Genomic DNA, 21,008 nt, shown 5'->3' on the forward strand with positions numbered 1-21,008 from the left:
TTAATGAGCAATACAATGATTAAATAAATGATAGTGTGTATTAAGACATTGTTGGGATGATTCAGACTAATCTTCTCAATTCATTTTTGTTCTTAACAGAGAGATTTTACATGTTTCCTCCTCTCCACATAAACAATCCCCCTACACACAACAAAATGCCCTCCACTAGGAGTATGGACTGATTGGCTTTTTCTGATGTGTTCTGAAATTGGAAAGCTATCTTTCACATTCTTCAAGTATCCCTAATTTCACCCTCTCTCGGGTAAATGTAGTCATGAAACAAACTTTTTAACAGGCATTAAAATGTAAAAGATAAAACAAATATTTAAGATTTAAATTTCCCTGTAATATTTCACTTACAGCAATAGAAAATCTTTGAATGTTTTCACGTTCACAGTTCTCAATCACTTCTGCTAATTTGTAGCCATCATGCGATTCTCCATCAGTCACAATAACCATTACTTTCTTTACTCCTCTTCGTGCGCCACGAGCCTCGGTGAATGCCTCCTTCCTTTAGGGACCATGCACAGAAAAGCAAAGTACCACTCTTATTTCACAGCATTAAAAAAATGGATCAGAGACTAAACTACTTGCTGTCAACCCATACGCACAAATTATATATCCAATCCAATGTTGATATAAATGACAATTTTTATTATAACAGACTCTGGCTAGCAATCTTCACAAACCAATTAATTATTCACTAATTAATATTTCATGGTTAAACAAAACCATAAGAACAGCACAATTATCAACCAAACTCATACACTGGCTGCTGGAAAATAGAGTTCATAACTTTCTGTTCTAAACCACAGATTTCAGCAGTTTGTAAGGAAAGAGGATATCTGGTGGATTCACTGACTCTTGTTTGCAGTCACTGATTCTTTAGATAGGTGGGAAGGTTTATCCAACAAGTGAGAGTAATTACTTGCCAATACCTGGGTCAGGTAATAAGAATGAGATTAATAGTTACACTAATAGCACAACATGGCTGGCTGGAGAGGGGCAATGAATCGCTTTATAAGAACACAGCAATTCTGCCATGACAGAGAAACAAATGTAAGACAAAAGGAGAAGAGAAGAGAGAAGAACATAGTGAACGAAATTTTTGAAAGTTCTCAGCACTGGCCTAATTCATATTCCACTGTAGCCCAGGTATACAATGTACTTTATTATGGCAGCATTGCTCTATTCTTCTGAGACACTGCATACTCCACCTCCAGCCAACTACATTATGCTATTATTGTTATTGTAAATCTGTTTCTAATAATCTGTCCCGTGCATGTTGGGAGACCTTCCCAGCCACTGTACAGTATTTGTGCCTGTAAATAACACACGTTCCATCAGCTATTCTTCTTTGACATATGTAGCAGCATACTTTGACTTCAACGGGAGCAGAGCAAGATCAATGTCGAAAAATCTGAAAAATCTCACTCCTATATTTTCTGTCTTTTATATGAACTCTGCCTCTTTCAGTCACCTCGCACCCTAGATTGATGAATTCACAGTGCTGATCAGACAGCTGTCCACATCTGTTGTGTGAGACTCTGATTTGGTATCTATAGTCTACCTCGCAGACACCAGAATTTATCTATTGTGGTAAGGGAGGTATCCTAAAGTAACAATATTCAAAAAAAAAAAAAGCTTCTGATGCTTAGCAGTCGTTAGAATCACATATAATCACATATTCTAGGGCTGAATAGTAACAGAGAGGTAGCTGTGTTAGTCTGTACTCCAACAAAACAAAGCAGCAGAAATGTAGCACTTTAAAGACTAACAAAATGATTTGTTCAGTGATGAACTTTCGTGGGACAGACCCACTTCATCAGATCCTATTCTAAGGTTCTCTCTAAGATAATGACTTACAGATTTCCACTACAGGATTTGTTTTACTGGAGAGTGCCATGGTAGCGAGCAAAGCAACAGAAGCATAAACATCAGTACTAAAGCCCTCTACTGCTCAACTTTAGAAGTACCCATGGCTGTTACTGTGCTTGTTAATCTTCCCTTCGGTGAGGTTGTTTTTCCTCCCCACTCCACCCATTCCCAGCTGAAAGCTTTGATCCTGACTGAAACAGGCTGTGAAGGTATGAGGAGGAGATGAGGTCTGAATAAACTATAGAAGAGAACAAAATAGTGTAACAAATTGTAAATTCAGTGGGCTTTTTGGTAGATTGTGATGTTATTAAATCCAATAATAGAACAGACGGTGTCCTTCTAGGAGCAACATAGCAAGATTAGTTAGATAAGTAGATCTGTGCTCCATCTGTAGGTAGACAGGAAGATAAAGACATAGACAAAAAATACTAAGGGCATATCTACACCACAGAGAAGATCGACCCTGCCGTGGTCAATCTCCCGGAGCTTGATTTGGCATGCCTAGTGAGGACGTTCTATATAGAATGTACACAGCATTCCCATCAACCACCATACTTCTGCCTCCTGTTAGGACTATGAGAAGTCGATGGGGATGCAGGCTTAGTGGAGATGGTATGGAACCTGAATTAAGGTACATCAACTTTAGCTACATAATTAATGTAGCTGAAACTGCATATCTTAATTCAAACTTCCCCTATAGTGTAGACCTGCCTTTAGCACCAACCTGAAACTTCTATTTTTTCCATCCAAATTCCCTCTACACTTGACAAAGATAAGATATAAAAACATGTGTACAAGGAAAAATATTAAATCACAGCAGGAGAAAATGAAAACTATAATCTTTCATATTCACAAAGTACCATGTGTTATTCAGATGTTACATAAGGCATAAGGATGCATCAGATAGAGCTAGATGATATTTTTGGACAAAAGTATTTTTCAATAACTAATACAGATTGGGTAACATCACTAAATTTTGTGAATTCATGTCAACTTTACTGTATCGGCAGAAAAAACAAAATTCTGAAAAAATCAAAATGTTTTCCTTTGATATTATTTAAATGTCATGTTTAAATTTTTCAGTTTCAAATGAATTATTGTTTCTAAATTGCTTTTAATTTTATTTTAAGAACTCAAATACTTTTTAAAATAGTCAGCATCAAAACAAAATATTTTGGGTTTTTTTCCAATTTTCAGATCTAAGCGGGCCGTGATTTTGATTTTTCAGAATCAGAATCTGTAAAAACCAAATCTACAAACACATCTGATTTTAATCATCTCTATCATAACTTATAAAACTGTGTGCACTTACCTTGCTGTATCTATTCCAAGAGCTGTCATAGTTTGTGTTCCACCTCTTTGACGGATTGCCTTGGCTGCAATCAATACTTTATCTGTTGTCATGTAAGTATTGAGGTTAAATTCATGGACTACCTCTTGCCCATATTGAACAATTCCAACCTGAAACAAGTATTATTTATTTAAAAAAGCTCACAGTACGAATATTTTTGTGATCACCAGTGTCTCAATGGGCTAAAGGCCTCTGTAGAAGGCCTAGGCAAGGATTATGCACAAATCCTTGGTAGGGCTGTGTGAGTAACTGATTGGTAGCCCAAAACAAAAACAACGCCCCCCTCACCCAACTCCAAAAAAAAAAAAAATCAGGCAAAGAATTCATTTCACATGAACTCAAAATGAAAAAAATTCAAAATATTCAGGAGTCACAAGAAGTAAGAGAAATGGATGAGAGAGTTTCCTCCTGCTGTGAGGATGGCACAGAAAACTGATCAATTCACGTAGCTTCAGCTGCATACTTAAATTGATTTTTCTTCTCTAGTGCAGGCCTGGCCTCAGAGTGAACTGGGAGATCCAGATTTGAGTCTGATTTAGAGCCAACTGGGTGAGAATATCCAGGTCTTAATCCAGAGTCAGGCCAGAGTCTTAACTACTAACAAATAAACTATTTCTCTATCCTCAATACTTTTGTAAAAAGAATTATCCAGCTCTGCAGGTGAGCTTACACACCTTTGGAGTAAAAGAACATATTTCACACTCAATAATACCTACATTTTTCAAGTATCGGAGGGGTAGCCGTGTTAGTCTGGATCTGTAACAGCAACGAAGGGTCCTGTGGCACCTTATAGACTAACAGATAAGTTTTGAGCATGAGCTCCTGTGAGCACAGACTCGCTTCGTCAGATGCTGGTCATGGAAATCTGCAGGGCCAGGTATAAATAAGCCAGAGCAAGGCTGGGGATAACAAGGTTAGCTCAGTCAGCAAGGGTGAGGCTTACTACCAGCAGTTGATCTGGAGGTGTGAACACCAAGGGAGGGAAAGCTGCTTTTGTACTTAGCCAGCCACTCACAGTCTTTGTTTAAGCCTGAGCTGAGGGTGTCGAATTTGCAGATGAATTGTAGCTCAGAAATTTCTCTTTGGAGTCTGGTCCTGAAACTTTTTTGCTGTACGATAGCTACTTTTAAGTCTGCTACTGTGTGGCCTGGGAGATTGAAGTGCTCTCCTACGGGTTTTGTATATTGCCATTTCTGATATCTGATTTGTGTGCGTTTATTCTTTTATGTAGAGACTGTCCAGTTTCTCCGATGTATATAGCAGAGGGGCATTGCTGACACATGATGGCATAAATTATATTGGTAGATGTGCACCTGAATGAACCCATGATGGTGTGGCTGATCTGGTTAGGTCCTGTAATGGTGTTGCTGGTGCAGAGACGTGGGCAGAACTGGCAACGATGTTTGTTGCATGGATGGGTCGCTGAGTTAGAGAAACTGTGGTGCAGTGTATATTTGCTGGTTAGGATTTGCTTCAGGTTGGCAGGTTGTCTGTGGGCAAGGACTGGTCTGCCTCCCAAGGCCTGTGAAAGTGGGGGATCATTGTCCAGGATGGGTTGTAAATCCCTGATGATGCGCTGCAGAGGTTTTAGCTCAGGACTGTAGGTGATGGCTAATGGTGTTCTGTTGGTTTCTCTCTTGGGCTTGTCCTGTAGTAAGAGGCTTCGTGGCACACGTCTGGCTCTGTTGATCTGTTTTTTAACTTCCTCAGGTGGGTATTGCAGTTTCAAGAATGCTTGGTAGAGATCCTGTAGGTGTTTGTCTCTGTCGGAGGGGTTGGAGCAAATGTGATTATATCTTAATGCTTGGCTGTAGACATGTTTTTCAAATGCATTTCAGTTATATCCAATATATTATTTATACTAAACCAAGAGTAGAAGTATCTTGCAGCTGATGTTTTCAGACCCCTGAGCGAGATGAAGATCATGGCAATCTTTAGCTTGATCTTAAGAGCAAAGTGCTCTCTGATTTACGGGACAGGACAGAGAGTTGTCCAGGTTCAGGGCATTCTTCTAGCATGAGGTAAGACAAAGGAATAGTTTCTGTATGCCTGACTTGTGCCCATGGGAAGAACTTGAACAAAATGGTGGCTCCTGGAAGTCAGGGAAACCTCAGAAAACCTCATCTGGACAACTCTTTGCATGAGACACCAACACAGAATTATAGCAGAGAATTACAGCAAATGCCTGAGGAAACCTACAGCAAAAATGTAATGTAAAATAAAAAAAGATAAGCAATATTCCTAAATATTATTTAATTTCTCTCATTCATCTCAGTATCTTTTAATGTTTTAGCAAGTTCTTGACTACTTTTACTGGGGATGAAATCCACACAATATTCCATTAGCATATTTCAGTTTTATGGTAAGCTTTACAATTTATTGGCATTATTTAGGGTAATGCACCATTGCATGGCATATTTATATTTCACGCATTTGTGATTAAAAGCTCTGTAACATGTAGGTATTGCAGATCAATAAGACTTCTATAATGTTTATACAGTCATATTATTTTATAGGGAGCTTAGCATGTGTTTCAGGCTTGCTTTATAGATGTGTTTCTGAGACAATTTTATAACATTGCCTTCAGCCTGTGAACATGTTTTGTTCACTAGCATTCAGACTGAATACCAGAAGGTAACCTGCAACATGTGGTGCTGGGGCTAAAATGGGATAAATACTCTGAAACTGCGATAAACTAAACACTGATACTTTAATAGTCTGAATAACTCCACGGTCCTGCTGCCAGGTGTTTGATTATAAAGGGATCTGACAACAGGAGGGAGTCCTAACATCACCTTTAATTTCTGCGTCTCAGATTTGCTTGCTTTTTCTAATGGAAGGATATGCATACATTCACTCCATTAGTACAAATGGCACCATTTTAAAATTGCCTCTAAAAATGTGCCCTTCTGTTCCCATAAAGAGGAATGTCCAGAAGCTGTGTGCCTCTGGATTCTCCACATTGTGTATCTCTTGGTTAGGTTACATAGAAGACTGAACCACATACAGCATTTGCTGCTAATGGGAGATGTGTGGCTACATCTGTATCCCTTGTCAAAGATTAAAGTCTGAATCCCTTGCCTCCCATGCACCTAACTTTGCTGTTAATATAAAACAATTAAACCCAGGATAGAGTTTCATCCCCCTTATCTTCCATTTAATGTGGTAGAAGCCAACAAAATATCGATACATGGAAATTAGCTCTATTCTACCATGAACTATTTATATGCTCTTCCACATAAAATAATACAAGTGAGATACTGTGTATATTTTAACTAAGGGCTGTCAAAACTTTCCCTGTACACCTGTGATAAATGCCAAGGCCAAACCCCTCTACCCTGCTTGGATGTATTTTCATTGCTCTAGCAGCACAAAGCAGACAGAACACTTGTTTCAAAAATCAGCTGTGGATTCCCTTGCATTTTAAGGAATTCTTGGTTGGCATAAAGATGGTTAGGCAGCTCCATGTCATTTGCAGGGGACAGGCCAAAAGCGTGCTGGGGTCATGAATGAATGTAAGCAGAGAAAACTGAATCCCAGAAAACGCTGGCTGATGGAATTACTTCCAGGAGACCATTACCGACCACATAAATAAGATCACCGCACTGAGGCTGCTCTAATTTGCACTATGGGCCATATTTAATTCTGGCTGCTCACAAAATCAGGGAAGCTGAAAAGAAGCTGGCTGCCACAAATACCACCCTATCCCAGGAAAGTCCCATGTACATAGTACTCCTTGTTCTTGCAGATAAGAGGAGTGACAGACTATGGAATGGATTCATTTTTGTTTTCCCACTTTAACAAGAATCAGGCTCTTTGTGGAGTTATAAGGAATCCTGCCTTGGAAAAATGTTTCAAAAAACCTGCCATCTGGTACAATCTAGTCTAAGGGATCAATGCTATGTCATCTCTGGCAGGGATAGCTTACTGCTTTTCAAGAAAATTGTTCCAGTCTTCAGCACAGTGACAGAATCAGTCCCACCTTTTAAAACTAGACATTAATGATAGGTTTGGCTTTTGGGGGCCTTTAGATAGGACATTCATCTGACTAATGTAACCTTACCACATTGGGCCCATGATCCTGTGCAAACTCCACAAGCTCACAGACTGCTTATCATTATTCTATGTGTAATTTGAGTCTTAATTTACTTGGTTTGCATACGGAAACTGGGATCCCATTAGTTAGGGGTCAGTATTTCTGTCCTCAGCTGTGCTAACCACAGCTCATTGACCATGTTTTTTGGCTTATGGCTTATTGACCATATCTTTGTCCTCTTTGCTTACATTCCACACATTTTTATGTTCCAAGAAGGAATGGTTCTGTACTTGTCCCAAGTTCCTGTGAAACAGTGCTGTAAGAAACTTCAGGGAAAAGTTCCACGTTCTGTATGACCGCTCTATTCTAAGACAAGTTTTTTGAGGAATGTACATTGCTGTTCCTTCTATTAATAAAGGCAGTCCATTGCTTGAAATATGTAAGTCAGCTGCTCCAGTAAGTATACATGTAAACAATTGTATTCTTAAAAACAAAATAGTAAAATTAAAAGCAATAAAATGCCAGGACATTCATCAGTGGGGTATGGAGAAGGGAGAGAAAGAAATATACAATTGATCATCTTCTCTGAGATGAGGTTAAAAACTTAAAAAGCTTGGAAAGCAATAACCGATGATCCATTTTTACATATACAGAACCAACTGAACTTTCCTCAGTAATGACAAAGTCTGATTTATTTCATGGCTTTGTGTTTTGTCCATTTTGCCTCTAAGTCAACCATAATGATCTTTAAGGCACCTCTAAATCCTCCCTTCATTCAAAAGCTCCTTAATGCCACAGTATTTTATACATTTAATGCCTTTTCTGTCTTTTGGAAATAAAAGGGATCATTAAGCTAGCACACAGCGTATTTTATTAGCTCACGAATCCAGCCCTATGGGGGGAAAAAGCCGTAGCTCCCACAGTGTGAATTAATGCAACAGAAAATGTGCCTCAGAATCTCTTAAAATCATGGTAATAAAGTTTTAATGGAAGTTCCCCCACCCCCACTTTGGCATAGACTTGTGCCACAGGAAACAGCTCAGAAAGGAGAGGAAAAAAACAACATGTGAGAAAGGCAGTGATGCTCTTTTCCTTAATTTATTATCCCTATTTTAACTCTCTTTTCTTTGCAACTTCTCAGACCACTCCCAGTTTTCACTGTTTCTTTCCTCCTGTTTTGCCTTATCCAATTTCCTCCATGCCCCTTTTCCCGTTCCCCTCCATCCCTTCAGTTCTCTCCCCACCATTCAGAAAAAAGCAACCATACTCAGCCCAGCCACTTGAGCAGCTCTGCTCATCATATGACCAGCAATAGTTCTGTTCCCTTTCAGTGTGAGATCTAGGCACTCCCTTTCATGATTGATTCTCAAGTGGCCCAACTTCAAAGAAGAATGCCACATTTCTCCTTCATTTTGGCTTCTGTTACCAGCCACGACTGAAACAATTGGGCTGCTTTAAACTCTGGCAGCTGGGTTGCTTTTGAACTGAACTCTTACATCTGAAGCTGAATTCGGAAACATACATTCTGTGTCTGATATACAAGTACAACATAGAAGCAGGCCAGCTGCCTGAGAGGCTGTGCTGAGTACTCTGCATCATTCTAAAAGAGAGAATGGAGACTTGGTCTCTTTCCCCTTTCACTTCGTTCCTTTCTTAGTGAGGGTGAGAGGAAATCTCATCTAGCTATAAATGTGACAACCATATTTTCATGGAGGAGATAAAGAAGCAAAAGGTCCCCAGCAGACAATCAGAAAATGGTTCTGTAAAAACTAATAGCCAAAGCCATATCAATTTGTTCTATACGACAGTGGTTAGCAGGGACCCAATTCTCCTTTTACTTGTGGAGCACTGGCTTGACGTCTGTGGATTTCAAAGGGCTCAGAAATCATAGTGATGGAAGCAGTCATGCAAATCCAATCTGATCCGCTCAAATAGAATTTAAAGTAGTGAGAGAAAAATAAGGTCTACATGCTTGAAAATATAGATAAGAGGGGCAGAGGGCCTCACCCTTCCTAACCATAGGCAGGGAAGGGGAAGAGGCAGCAGTCCAGGCCACTCTAGGGGGTGGGGTGGGAGGGAGGAGAAGTCCTGGTCAATTAGGGTCTCTTCAGTGGGAAGTGAGGGGAGAGGTCCCAGTCTCTCCAGCAGGAGGGGAGAGAAAGCAGGGAGAAGGCCTGACCTCTCCATGGTGGGAGGAGGGAGTACAGAACTATTAGGGTCTTCCCAGTGAGAGGGGAAGGGTGGGATCTCAAATGATCGGAACTTCTATAATAGGTAGTGTGATAAGCTGCACTGAAATTCCCATGCTCCCATAGCCTTCTTTCTATCTCAGAAAGGAGGGAATGTTTGATCTGATGGCAGGGAAAACACAATGTCCAGTGTCCTGAAAAGAGGGAGAAAAGGCATGACTGCTCTGAGGCTCGCTGTCTACACAGAATGCATATGGAGATGGTGTATTGTAGGGAAGAGGGTAGAGGTGTGGAGATTCTCTGTTTTTTTTCTCATGCCATGGTCTAGGCTTGGGGATAGAGAAGAAGCCATGGGGCATGAGGCTGCAGCCATTCTCCTGTGGTTGTTTTTGCCTTCCTGAGCTGGTAATGGAGATACTGTTTGATTTGTGTTTCCAAGAAGCTGTGTGCCTGAGCAAGAAGGAATGTTTTCTTTTTCACAAAACTGACAAGGCAGAATAAAATAATTATTTTACTTTTACTCATTGTAATAAATAATAAACTCACTTTATTTTGCACACACTTGCTGCTCATTTTATTTTCTATCATTTCTATTTTTCTGCAAATAAGAATATCACAGCATCACTTTACCTGTGTTTGTTGAGGACCTATGTCCATTTTTTCCAAAAGGCGGTTTAAAAATTCCGTGACACTATCCCATGGGTAAATACTATTAGAACCATCAAGAACTATGACAATATCCAGTTGGGTTTTACATTCTGCAACATAAATTGCCAGATAAGAATTGTGACAACCAAGTGTCAAATACATAATCATTGCACCAATAAGTGTAGACATCACATTTGAGCCTGACTTTCAAAAATACACATCTAAATCAAAATGATTCTTCATCTATCTTTGCTTCGTGATTTTAGTTGTAGGGTATTTCATGTATAAGTAGTCCCATTAACATTAATGGAACTACTTGCACACAGATAATTACAATGTGTTTGTATAAAGGATGCAGATCTTTATTATGGTAAACCCTTAATTTTCCAATTTCTTACTTTCCCACTCTAGTTCTTCCACTGAAATATATCCTAGTGTTTGGTAATGTGCATCTTACCAGATGGAGCTTCTTAGACTTTGCAGTAACTTGCCATCATTATTTAAAGAAACTCTTCTGACCATAAGGAAAAGCATCAGGACTATTTTTAGCATTTTTGTTTAGACATTACATAGTGTGCTAGAAATTGTTTACACTGCACATTTAGTCCAAAAGGAGCAAGTCGTCAGCTTATATACTGACAATGAAAACATTTACTTAACTTGGTAACGCTGGTAGCTTGAAAAATAGTTTGTGCTTTTTGGTATGTCTGTGTGTATACACTTGTCTTGTTCAGTGTTTTATGCTTTCAAACAGATGAGAACATTACTGTGGTATGCATACCTCGTACAGATGGTGCAATGGCATTTACAACTTCAAATGTGGAACTGACGTTAGAACAGATGCCAGTGGTATAATGCAAATGCCCACATTTGTAAGCATATAGTGGCCCGCATGCCTTTAAGAAGTAAGAAGAGTTAAAAGTTAGATAATGGAACTTCTGGGAAATGCATAATTCCCTATCAAAGTCAGTAACGTATTTATTTTCTTACCAGAAAGCCTCCTTTTGGATTAGTCACTAACGTTGTTCCAAGAGTCATGTTCTCTTTCACTTCCATGACGTTAGGAATCGAAGTGTTAGCTATAAATAGATCAAAATGCTAAGTACTTTGAAATGTGAAAAGATGTTAAAGTATATATCCTGTAGTAATAAAACTTCCAAACTTTTAACATATAGAACAGCTTGGTTTTGGTTTTGGTTCTATCAAGTTTTTTAGCATGCCTCTTCCTCCTGGAACAATGATTAGGAGCACAAAGAACAAGTAAAAAATGCAACGGCTGGGCCTTCATCCCAGAATTTTGTCTGGGTCACTGTCTCACATAGTTTTCTTGAACCACAAAAGAACATAAAAATAGCAATGTGATGAAGGCAGGAAATTACAGTTCACACAACTTTGCCAATTAGAATAAATAAACATTATATCTTGCATGTAATTCTGCTGTTAAATAAGATATGGGGTTTTTTTACATCAGAATACATCACTGATATGCAAGGGTTTCAGAGAAAATTAGAACTAAACATGCCAAAATAATAAATCTTGTCAAACACAGCTTTATGGTAATTGTCTCCTAACGCCAGTAACGGTTATGGTATTAAGATCAGTTGACTCTAATTGACTTACTAAATGCATCACTTTTCTAGCAAGACCACTTCTACCTAGTGATGATTTCATTTAAAGCCCATTGCAGTAATTTGAAAAGTCGCATTGGTTTCAGCAGGGTTTAGAGCAGATCCTGAAAGGGTAATCTAATCCATGATAAATTAGCCCTTGGTCTGTCTAAAGGGACTGCCAGGCAGAATCAATTAGTGCAAATTGTACTGGTGTTTCTGTAACATAGCCATTGTTCACCATCAGTTAGATTGAAATCACCAACACATTTCATGCAGACATAAGGCAATGACGAGACTTCAGAATACTATTATTATTAAGATGTCAGTATGCAACCTTGATCTGAAAAGCTTCCTAGGTCATTATCATGAGTCATTTTATATCCCAGAATATAAGCATTTGATACATGAATTCAGCTATTGTTTTGCTGTAAACAATTTAAATAAAAATGTTAGCCATAAACATGCTAGGATACCCCCACTATGGGAGCTTGACGCATAGGTTAGTCCTCTACGATCCCTGTTTTCTTTCGTACCTGGTAGATTCAGTTTTATGCAAGATGACTGGCCCTTCCCTACTGGGCATTTGTAGACATCTCCTGTTCTCTTCTGGGGTTGACCAACTAATGGAGAACCAATAAGAACCCTGAAAATGAAATAACCACATAAATGTTCTCCTCAAAGCATAACATGCCTTCGTTTTCTTCCATTAGTGGACATGAGAATCAGTACTGAGTATAATGCACCTTTATAAGACTTATTGGGGAGCCCATCTGCAGCAAGCACTGAATAATTGTGAAGAGTGGAGAGAGAACTGGAAAAAACATACATCGTATGTTTAGGTAAAGAGCCAAAGAAAAATTGTCATGTTATCTTCTGTTCCTTAAAAGGGAACACAGAAATGGAAAGAGGTGCGTGAGCCTCTGTATTCATGGGTGTGTGGAGGAAAAGACAATGCTATATGAAAAAAGGACATTTGGTGGGACAAAAAGATTTAAAAAGTATCTGCATTTGTCTTTTTAAAAATTTCTCTCTCCTCCCTTATTGTTTGTATGTTATAGTTTACATTACAATGGTCTACTGCAGAATAATAGATGTTCACTGGCATCCAAGGGGAGAATTTGGCCTTAAGGAATTTAAAGAAATAGTGTAAGAGATATGGTTCTTCCCTTTCGGTATTCATAAAAGTAATCGCTATGTAGAAATTGTGAATTAAAACTAACCTTTTTAAAATTCTTCTAAACTGTTGGGCTCTTTGAGTTCGACAGAACCAATATTCTGGATTATATTTTTGCACTCTTCTATAATCCATATTTTATAAGTACTGTGAATTAATATTCACTTTGGCTGCATCTACATTAGCAAGTTCTTTCAAAAGATTTTTTGAAAGACGTGAGCCCTTTTGAAAGAACCCGTGGAGTGTCTACACACAAAGGCTGTTTCTACACTAGTGACGGACATAAATTGCACATTTGTCTCCATAAATGCTGGAATAATTTGTATAGCGTCAGCACGGAGAAACATTGAACCAAGCTTAAAACCCTGTACGTTATGGAAGCCACCAAGCCATTAAACCTGCACCCTTGCCACTCCTAAGTCTAGCACATATGTTTATTTCTGAATTTGATCTTTGGGGATCAAATTCTTTCAGTCACTGGAGCCTCATCATCTTTGGTTTGCATTTCTGATTGCATTTTCTGATTTCGAAAGAGTACGTTACACTGCCAGTGAGTGCACTTGGCAAAATTTCTCTTCTGGAATGTATGAAGTTTTCTAAAAAGCCAGATCCAGGTTAAGGAAGGAAGGCAGGCACAGGCCTGGCATTGACCATTGGTCATTACTTTCAAAGCCTTCTAGAGAGTCTGTAATAGTCAGCATGAGTCATTGTTTCTCAGCACTGACACCATACAAATTATTCCAGCACTTACGGAGACAAATGTGCAATTCATGTCCATCTCTAGTTCAGGGGTGTGTTGGGAGGCTGTATCTCTTTAAGCATTTTAATAGTCTAGGGTAGAGCATCAGCATGTTATAGAGAATAGGATATCTATAGACTGCTTAAAACATATTGTGCATGGACTAATCAACAACCTGAAGCTATGTTGTTACATTTGTGCAAAAGATTAGTGCTAGTATTACATACTGATAGGTTGATGTAGCAGAGTACATCTATAGCCAAATGGGCCTCAAACCCTTAGATTGTCATTGACTGTGTCCCTATCTCATTAAGCAGAAACATTAGACTGCTGCAGAGGTCCATTTTAAAAATAGGGAATGCACACAATAATGAATGCTTCAGAGCTCTACTTCAGTATTCCCAATATTTGGGTCATTCAAGCCCCAATTCAATCATCAGACCAACCAGCGACCAGTGCAGAAACAGGAATAATTCTCCAAAAGAAGTGAGTGCAATTTTTGTGCAGCTTCAGATAGGACGAATAACTCCTTCCCAACTGGACAGGTAACGGGAAGGAGATACTTTTATTCTGAATTCCACTCTCAATACAGTGGAGATGGTACCATCTCAGTGGAATATCTAGCCAAGCATCATTCTGAAGAAGCAAATACAGCAGCAAACCTTGCTGAATAAACCTTCTGTTTCAGATTGCGGCAACAATAAACAGAGGATCCAAAACACCAAAGAGCAAGACAATAATCAAAGGCGAAATTTTAGCCGAAATTAAAGGGTACTGAATTATTTGATATTTTGAACCAAAAGTCTTCCTCCAAGGTGGCCTAATCAATGGAGACAATCTATTACAGACAACCATACAGCAAATTATTCAAGTAAAAAAGAATCACTTTCAGTCATGATGTATTTAATCTGGTGATTAGTGGAGCTATGTGTTTTATAAAAATACTCTCTACTCACAGGACCAACCTGGTGAGGTACTAAACCTCCTTATCTCTAGGTGAAGTAGATTCATTCCCTTATAGTGCCCTCATCTGAGAATGCAAATTCAAAATTTAACCTCATACTTATCAGCACAATTTTCAAGTCGATTTCTTTGGAGCTTATTATAATGCCAGGACTATAGAAGGCAGAATCTGGACCTTAGTTGCTGAAATTATTGAAGAGAATACAGTTCCAATGTGTGTTATTTCTAGAGCGACCATCTGTCCCGTATTGGGCAGGACAGTCCCATATTTGGGATGCCAAAAAAGGGTTTGTATTTATCTTTTAAAAGGGACTAATTGTCCTGTATTTGGGCCATCCCCCCACCTCACTTCCCTGAGCCTTGGGGATGTGGGGGGAGTGTGAGCACCTGCTGCTTCCCCAGGGCTCAGGGAGTGCCGGTGTCTGCCGCTTCCCCGGGGCTCCAGGACAGTGCCAGCAGCTGCCACTTTCCCGGGGCTCCCAGGGAGTGCCAGCAGTTGCTGCCTCCTTCCCGGCTCCCCTGGGCTTGGAGGAGCTTCCCCTCCCACCATATCTCCCTGTCCTGTATTTGGGACAGGGAAATATGGTCGCCCTAGTTATTTCTATTATTAAATAGTTTGCATTTAGGACACTGTCCTATCTAGAAAAAAAAACTCACCATTTTCCTTCCTCATTTTCATACTGTTGAACTGTGTAACCAAACATGTCCTCCACAGGGCCATTGAACGTCATTGTATTTTTTACATCAACATTGAAGCATAAACTGAGGTGAAGAAGAGCTGTATAAAAAAAAATCAAATTCAATGTAACATGAAACAATATGTAACTGTAAACACAAATCAAGACCATGGAGTGGCCACTGTGATTTTGTTTAGAAGTGATTTTACTGAGCTTGTTATTTGAGGCAGCCATTTTATTCAAAATGGCATTTTGACACCAGAAACAATGCCTCTAAAATTAGGCAGCTACCTTAAGTTTTAGTCCTACATAACTTTGAAAAAATTATTCATTTATTTTAAAACAAAAATATAATAGGAATTTTGTTTCTGCGACAGCCAAATTGCAGGAGTTATGCCAGATAGCTGGATAAAGGAGATTATAAAGTGTTGAATGGGAGAACTGGTTGGATTCTGGATGGATGGATTTACATGACTCAGGATCTTTTCCTATCTGTTAATTAAGTGTGCTCCAGGTGGCTAGTATAATAAAACTGTTCACACTTGGGCTGCGTCTACACCACCCCACCCTTTTGGAAGGGGTACGTAAATACAGCAGATCGAAAATGCTAATGCGGTGCTGATATAAATATTCAGTGCCTCATTTGCCTAGCGGCAGCCACTCACCATGTTGAAAGTGCTATTTTCAAAATGTAAAATAGTGATGTAGACAGGGTTCCTTTGAAAGGATGCCCCATTTTTGATAGCATCCTTCTTACCAATTTGTTTTAGGAAGAAGGTTGCCTTTGAAAACAGGGCTTCCTTTCAAAGGAACTCCATCTACACAGCTATTTTACGTTTTGAAAGGCAGCACTTTCAATGCAGTGAGTGGCTGCTCTTATGCAATGAGATGCTGAATATTCATATCAGTGCCTCATTAGCATTTTTGACCCACTGCATTTACCTCCCCCTTTCGAAAGGGAAGGGCAGTGAAGATGCAGCCCTAGAGCTCATCCTAATGATCTCTGTCTTTATGATTTCTGTGCTTTGCTATTCTCATAGCCTATGAATGAACAGTGAGAATGACTTACTGCAATTTCAGCAGGAAGTCTTGTGGCACCTTATAGACTAACAGATATTTTGGAGCATTATAATAAATGCATCTGATGAAGTGGGTCTTTGCCCACGAAAGCTTATGCTCCAAAATATCTGTTAGTCTTTACGGTGCCACAGGACTTCTTGTTGTTTTTGAAGACACAGACTAACACGGCTACCTCTTTGACACTTATTGCAATTTGAGTCTTGCTTGTTCCTTGTGATACAGTACTGGGAAGAACAGCTGTTTCTGCACTTTGGTCATTGGATTACCAGTTAAATTGCCTGAGAATAAACTGTTTCTATCTGAGAGAGGTAGCTGTGTTAGTCTGCATCTTCACAGAACAAAGCAAGCAGTCCTGTAGCATCTTAAAGACTAGCAATATTATTAGGTAACGAGCTTTCGCATTGTTAGTCTTTAAGGTGCTACAGGACCGCTTGCTTTGTTCTGTGTCTCTCTTGCAGACTAAGGATGGGTTAATTAACTCATTAGCCCAGTGAATAGAATGTCACAAGAAGATAGTGGTCAGGTGTGAAGAGAAAATGTTAAAATTTTCAGTCAGAAGAGATCTCTTGGAGGGTAGATGCTTCCTCCCCTTCGTGACTGAGAGTATGCTAAGCATTATGTGTCCTTGTAAATATTGAGACACAAAGTCTGTAAGGCTGGTGGGAAAGGGCACTGTAAATAAAGTGCACATGGTGTTTGACCAATAGAAGATTTCTGAGCAGTTTGTGACTACAAAAGAGACATGAATGGGACAATGCCCTGTCATATTCCTTTAACATTTGTTGAATAATTGCCCCTCTTTCCCTCTGATGTTCATAGATTGGCTAAATCTCTTGGCATCAGCCACAGTTTTTGGTACTTGGATTCTATGATCAGCAGACATCTTGACCTTCAGACTAAATGGACTAAAAAAGAAAAGCAACTAAGAAGTTCATTCTGCTACCAAAAAGTGCATCTAACAACAGCAAACTATCCACTAAGGTGTAGCTCCAAATCTATGAGCCTTCTGTGCTCTCATCCCTGCTCTATGGATCAGAAACATGGACTACATTTGCAAGGCACATCAGAGGACTGGTCAGCTTCAACATGAGATATCAGCTTAAGATTCTGGAAATGAAGTGGGATAACAAAATACTAAACACAGAGGTGCTGGAATGCATGCGATCGACATGTTTAGAAATTACTATCAAGAAGAGGGGGTTGCGATGGCTCAGTCATGGCAGGAGACTAGGAGGATGCTGTATCGCCAAGAATATTTTGTATGGGGAGATTCAAGACAGCCCTAGAAAGTGTGGTCACCTTTACTGTGGCACCATTATGTGTACATAAATGATATGAAGTCATCCAAAAATCAACGAAGACAGCTAGGAGGAATGCACAGAAGCCTGTTCAATCTGGAGGGAACATCTTACATGGGGTGAAGCTCAACTTGAAATGGCTTTGATCCAGACAACGGAAGCAAAGCAAAAAAGGAAGAAAAGCAGCATGCTGTAATGTTGGACTCCAACTCAGACAACACACAGATTTGTCAAGCTTGTAATGAGCTGTGTTGCTTTTGAATTAGGCTTGTCAGCCGTAAGTGAATTCATCAGACCTCTGACTGGATGTTTAACAGCTACACCATGATCCAATGGATCGATGTTTGCCTATACAGTATATCTCCTTGCACTAGGAAAATTAGGTTCAGGTAAAGGAGATAAGGGAAATAGTAGCTGAAAGGATAAAAATACCCATTCTTAGCTATTTAAATGAGCCAGCCCACAGAGTACTGACCCCCAGCAGGCTGCAGGATGGGGAGGACACTACACCAAGCAAATCCTGCCCCCCCACCACCACCGGAGCAGCTGCAGCGGTGGCAGGGCAGCAGCAGGCTGCGGGCTGCCCCAGAGCACTGCCCCTCCCACAAGGCTGTAGACCATGTGGGACAGCTGGAGCCAACTGCCAGTTTGCAGAGTCACAGCCCCTACCAAACAAGCACGCGGCCCCAGATCCACCCCCGCAGGAAGATGTACTGGCTAGGATGCACTGACCCAGTCCCCTGGGAAGAGACTCCATCAGAGCAGCACCATCCTCATTGCTACACATGGCCCCTGTAAGCCCGTCCACCTAAAAAACCCTGTCCTGAATCCCCTGCCTTGACTTCTCCACCCTGCCCTTTGCCTGAGACCTCATCCCCACCCCTCTGCCTTAAGCCACCTACCCCTATCCCTCCAAACCCATGAACTGTCACTCCAGCCTTCAAATGTAATTGAAACAACACATGTACATTTTTCATTTATTTTCAGAAAAATTACTTTAAAAAACCCGAGCAATGCTGGGCATGTCTGCTAGTTATAAAAGTTTACCAGTTCTTAAATATGTGGCAGGTTTTTAAACATGAATGTGTAAAAAAGTTCATGCAGACAGAGCTGGTGGTCCACATAATACTAGTTATAAAACACTGCAATTAAGACAATAAATGAGAAATTACACATTATCTAGTTCACTTTTGTGTTTTGGCATTTTGTGTCAATGACCCTTTTGAAAAACATGTATATGAAAAATTACCAGATTACCAATCTGTTAGATTTACCACTCAAAGGCAAAACCTTATTTCAAAACTAGAGGAAGTGACCTATCTAATGACCAACTGTAAACTCCTAACAGCTTAGAAGGCGTTCAAAGATATCTATTCATTCATACTTTCAGAATCCACACACCACATACAAGACAAAGTGTAGAGGCCAGATTTTGCTCTTGTTGACAGCGGTGTAAATCTAGAGTAACTCCACTGAAAGTTGCTGTAAATTTCAATACTGTACGCTTTGTGCTAGGACTGAAAGGTTCTCTTTCTTCTCCTGTCAGTGCCAGAACTCCCACTGAACTGTGTGGTGCAAGATCAGATATTAAGGCCATGTCTACACTTGGCCATAATTTCAAAAGGGCCATGCTAATGGCCAAATCGGAGAATATTAATGAGGTGCTGAAATGAATATTCAGAACCTCACAAGCATGCTGCTGGCCACAGCACTTTGAAAGTGCTGCGTTTTGCTCGTGTGCAATTTGTCTACATGGGGGTCCTTTTCTAAAGGACCCTGCAAACATTGAAATCCGCTTAATCCTAGGAATATATATGCTATTACAGTAAAATCTTGGTTATCTGGCACGTGGATAACTGGCACATAGGGTTAACCAGCATGCCATGGAACCAAGAGCCAGCTGCTCAGCCAGGACCAGAGCTGGCATCCGCAGGGCCAGCTCTCCAGCCAGTGGTGGTGGCAATGGGGCTGGGAGCTGGCTGCTTGGCCAGTAGAACGGGGCCACTAGCCCCACTCCAATATCCAGCATATTGGATTATCCAGCACCCCCAGTTCCCATGAGGGTGCTGGATAACAGAGCTTTTATTGTACAACTATTTTAGTAAACAGTTACAAACTTAAACTTACATTGCAAAAAGTATTTGATTTTAAATCTTTATTCAGCTGTATAAAATGCTCATATCAATATGCAACAATTGGTCTACTCACTAAATTGTCTAGATAGACAATGGCCATTTAGATATAACTATCTTACCAAGTCAAAAACTAAGTGATGTATTCAACTCATCTGTGAGCCCTTGAATATGCAAATGTTTAATACTTATTTGCCTCTCTGAACTTCTTAACTTTTGTAGCACTGAATGGGAAATACATACAAACTCACACTCTTATGGTATTTTTGGCTCTACTGGACAGGAAATAGCTTAAGAATGGAGTAATGGTGAGGGTGGGGTATTTGTTTGTGGGGAAGGTGAGGGTGGGAGGTATTTTAAATTTTCCAATTTCCAGACAATGTCAGGAAGTTCAGAAGTCTCTCCTTCCCAAAGTCAACTTTAAAACCTCAGAAAAGACTCACAGGTTTGGTTTGAGGGATAAATGTTATACTAGGAGATTCTGAGGAAAAAAGGACAGGGATTATGGGGGGAAAAAGATTACTTAGCATATGTCCCTCTTATTAAAAATTAAGAGCCAGATATTACTTACTGATACTGAGTAGTTCCTTACATCAGAAGTATCAGGAAATGGTGGCAAAATCTGCCCCTTAAGGATCAAGAATTTTGTGATAGGTATACATGTTACTTGTTATCAAAATGACTTGTTAAACCTCATATATTTTAAAATAATCAACTGGTACAATTAATTTTTGACATTGTGTTACTATAATACAAAGAGGAACTCTTGTCTACTGATTAGAGAATATGACTGGCATTCAGAATGCCCACTTTCAACTTCATTTAATTAGCTTGCCACTGGCTCAGTGTATGCCCTTGCATACAAATTATCTAACGTCTTATGCCTCAGTTAACATACATATAAAATGTGGCCATCTCCTAGGAGTGTTGTAAGGTTTAATTCACTAATATTTGCACACTGCTCCTTAGAAGAAAGAAGCTCTGTATAAATCCTATTCCACAGGATTATAGAAACATAGGCCCTCTTTATTTCCTGTGTAGCTCTTTAGTTTCAACAGTTTACAACAGAGATGAATGTTGCTTTCCAGGATAAGACTGGGAAATCTTATCCCCTCTTACTATAGAATTGTTCCCAATAGCATCTTCTGCCATGCTCTCTTCAATTATCTTCATGGATAAGGCTTCTTCCGGCATTGCTCTGGAAAGCTCATTACAGAGTTTTATAATCAGATA

At 39.7% G+C, this 21,008-nt stretch overlaps 1 protein-coding gene across 1 annotated transcript in view; it reads right to left on the minus strand.

Annotated features, from left to right (window-relative positions):
- Nucleotides 1–21,008, minus strand: part of ITGA1 (integrin subunit alpha 1) — a 115,437-nt gene that overhangs the window by 50,645 nt on the left and 43,784 nt on the right. Inside the window, exons 2-8 of the mRNA XM_074995585.1 lie at nt 15,246–15,366; nt 12,246–12,355; nt 11,093–11,181; nt 10,884–10,998; nt 10,085–10,212; nt 3,191–3,339; nt 361–511 (exon numbers count right to left, since the gene is read on the minus strand). Of these exons, the coding sequence (XP_074851686.1) occupies nt 361–511; nt 3,191–3,339; nt 10,085–10,212; nt 10,884–10,998; nt 11,093–11,181; nt 12,246–12,355; nt 15,246–15,366 (863 nt within the window). The remainder of the gene's footprint in view (nt 1–360; nt 512–3,190; nt 3,340–10,084; nt 10,213–10,883; nt 10,999–11,092; nt 11,182–12,245; nt 12,356–15,245; nt 15,367–21,008) is intronic.

The sequence above is a fragment of the Carettochelys insculpta genome, chromosome 5 (genome assembly GCF_033958435.1).
Source record: "Carettochelys insculpta isolate YL-2023 chromosome 5, ASM3395843v1, whole genome shotgun sequence".
Taxonomy (NCBI): domain Eukaryota; kingdom Metazoa; phylum Chordata; order Testudines; family Carettochelyidae; genus Carettochelys; species Carettochelys insculpta.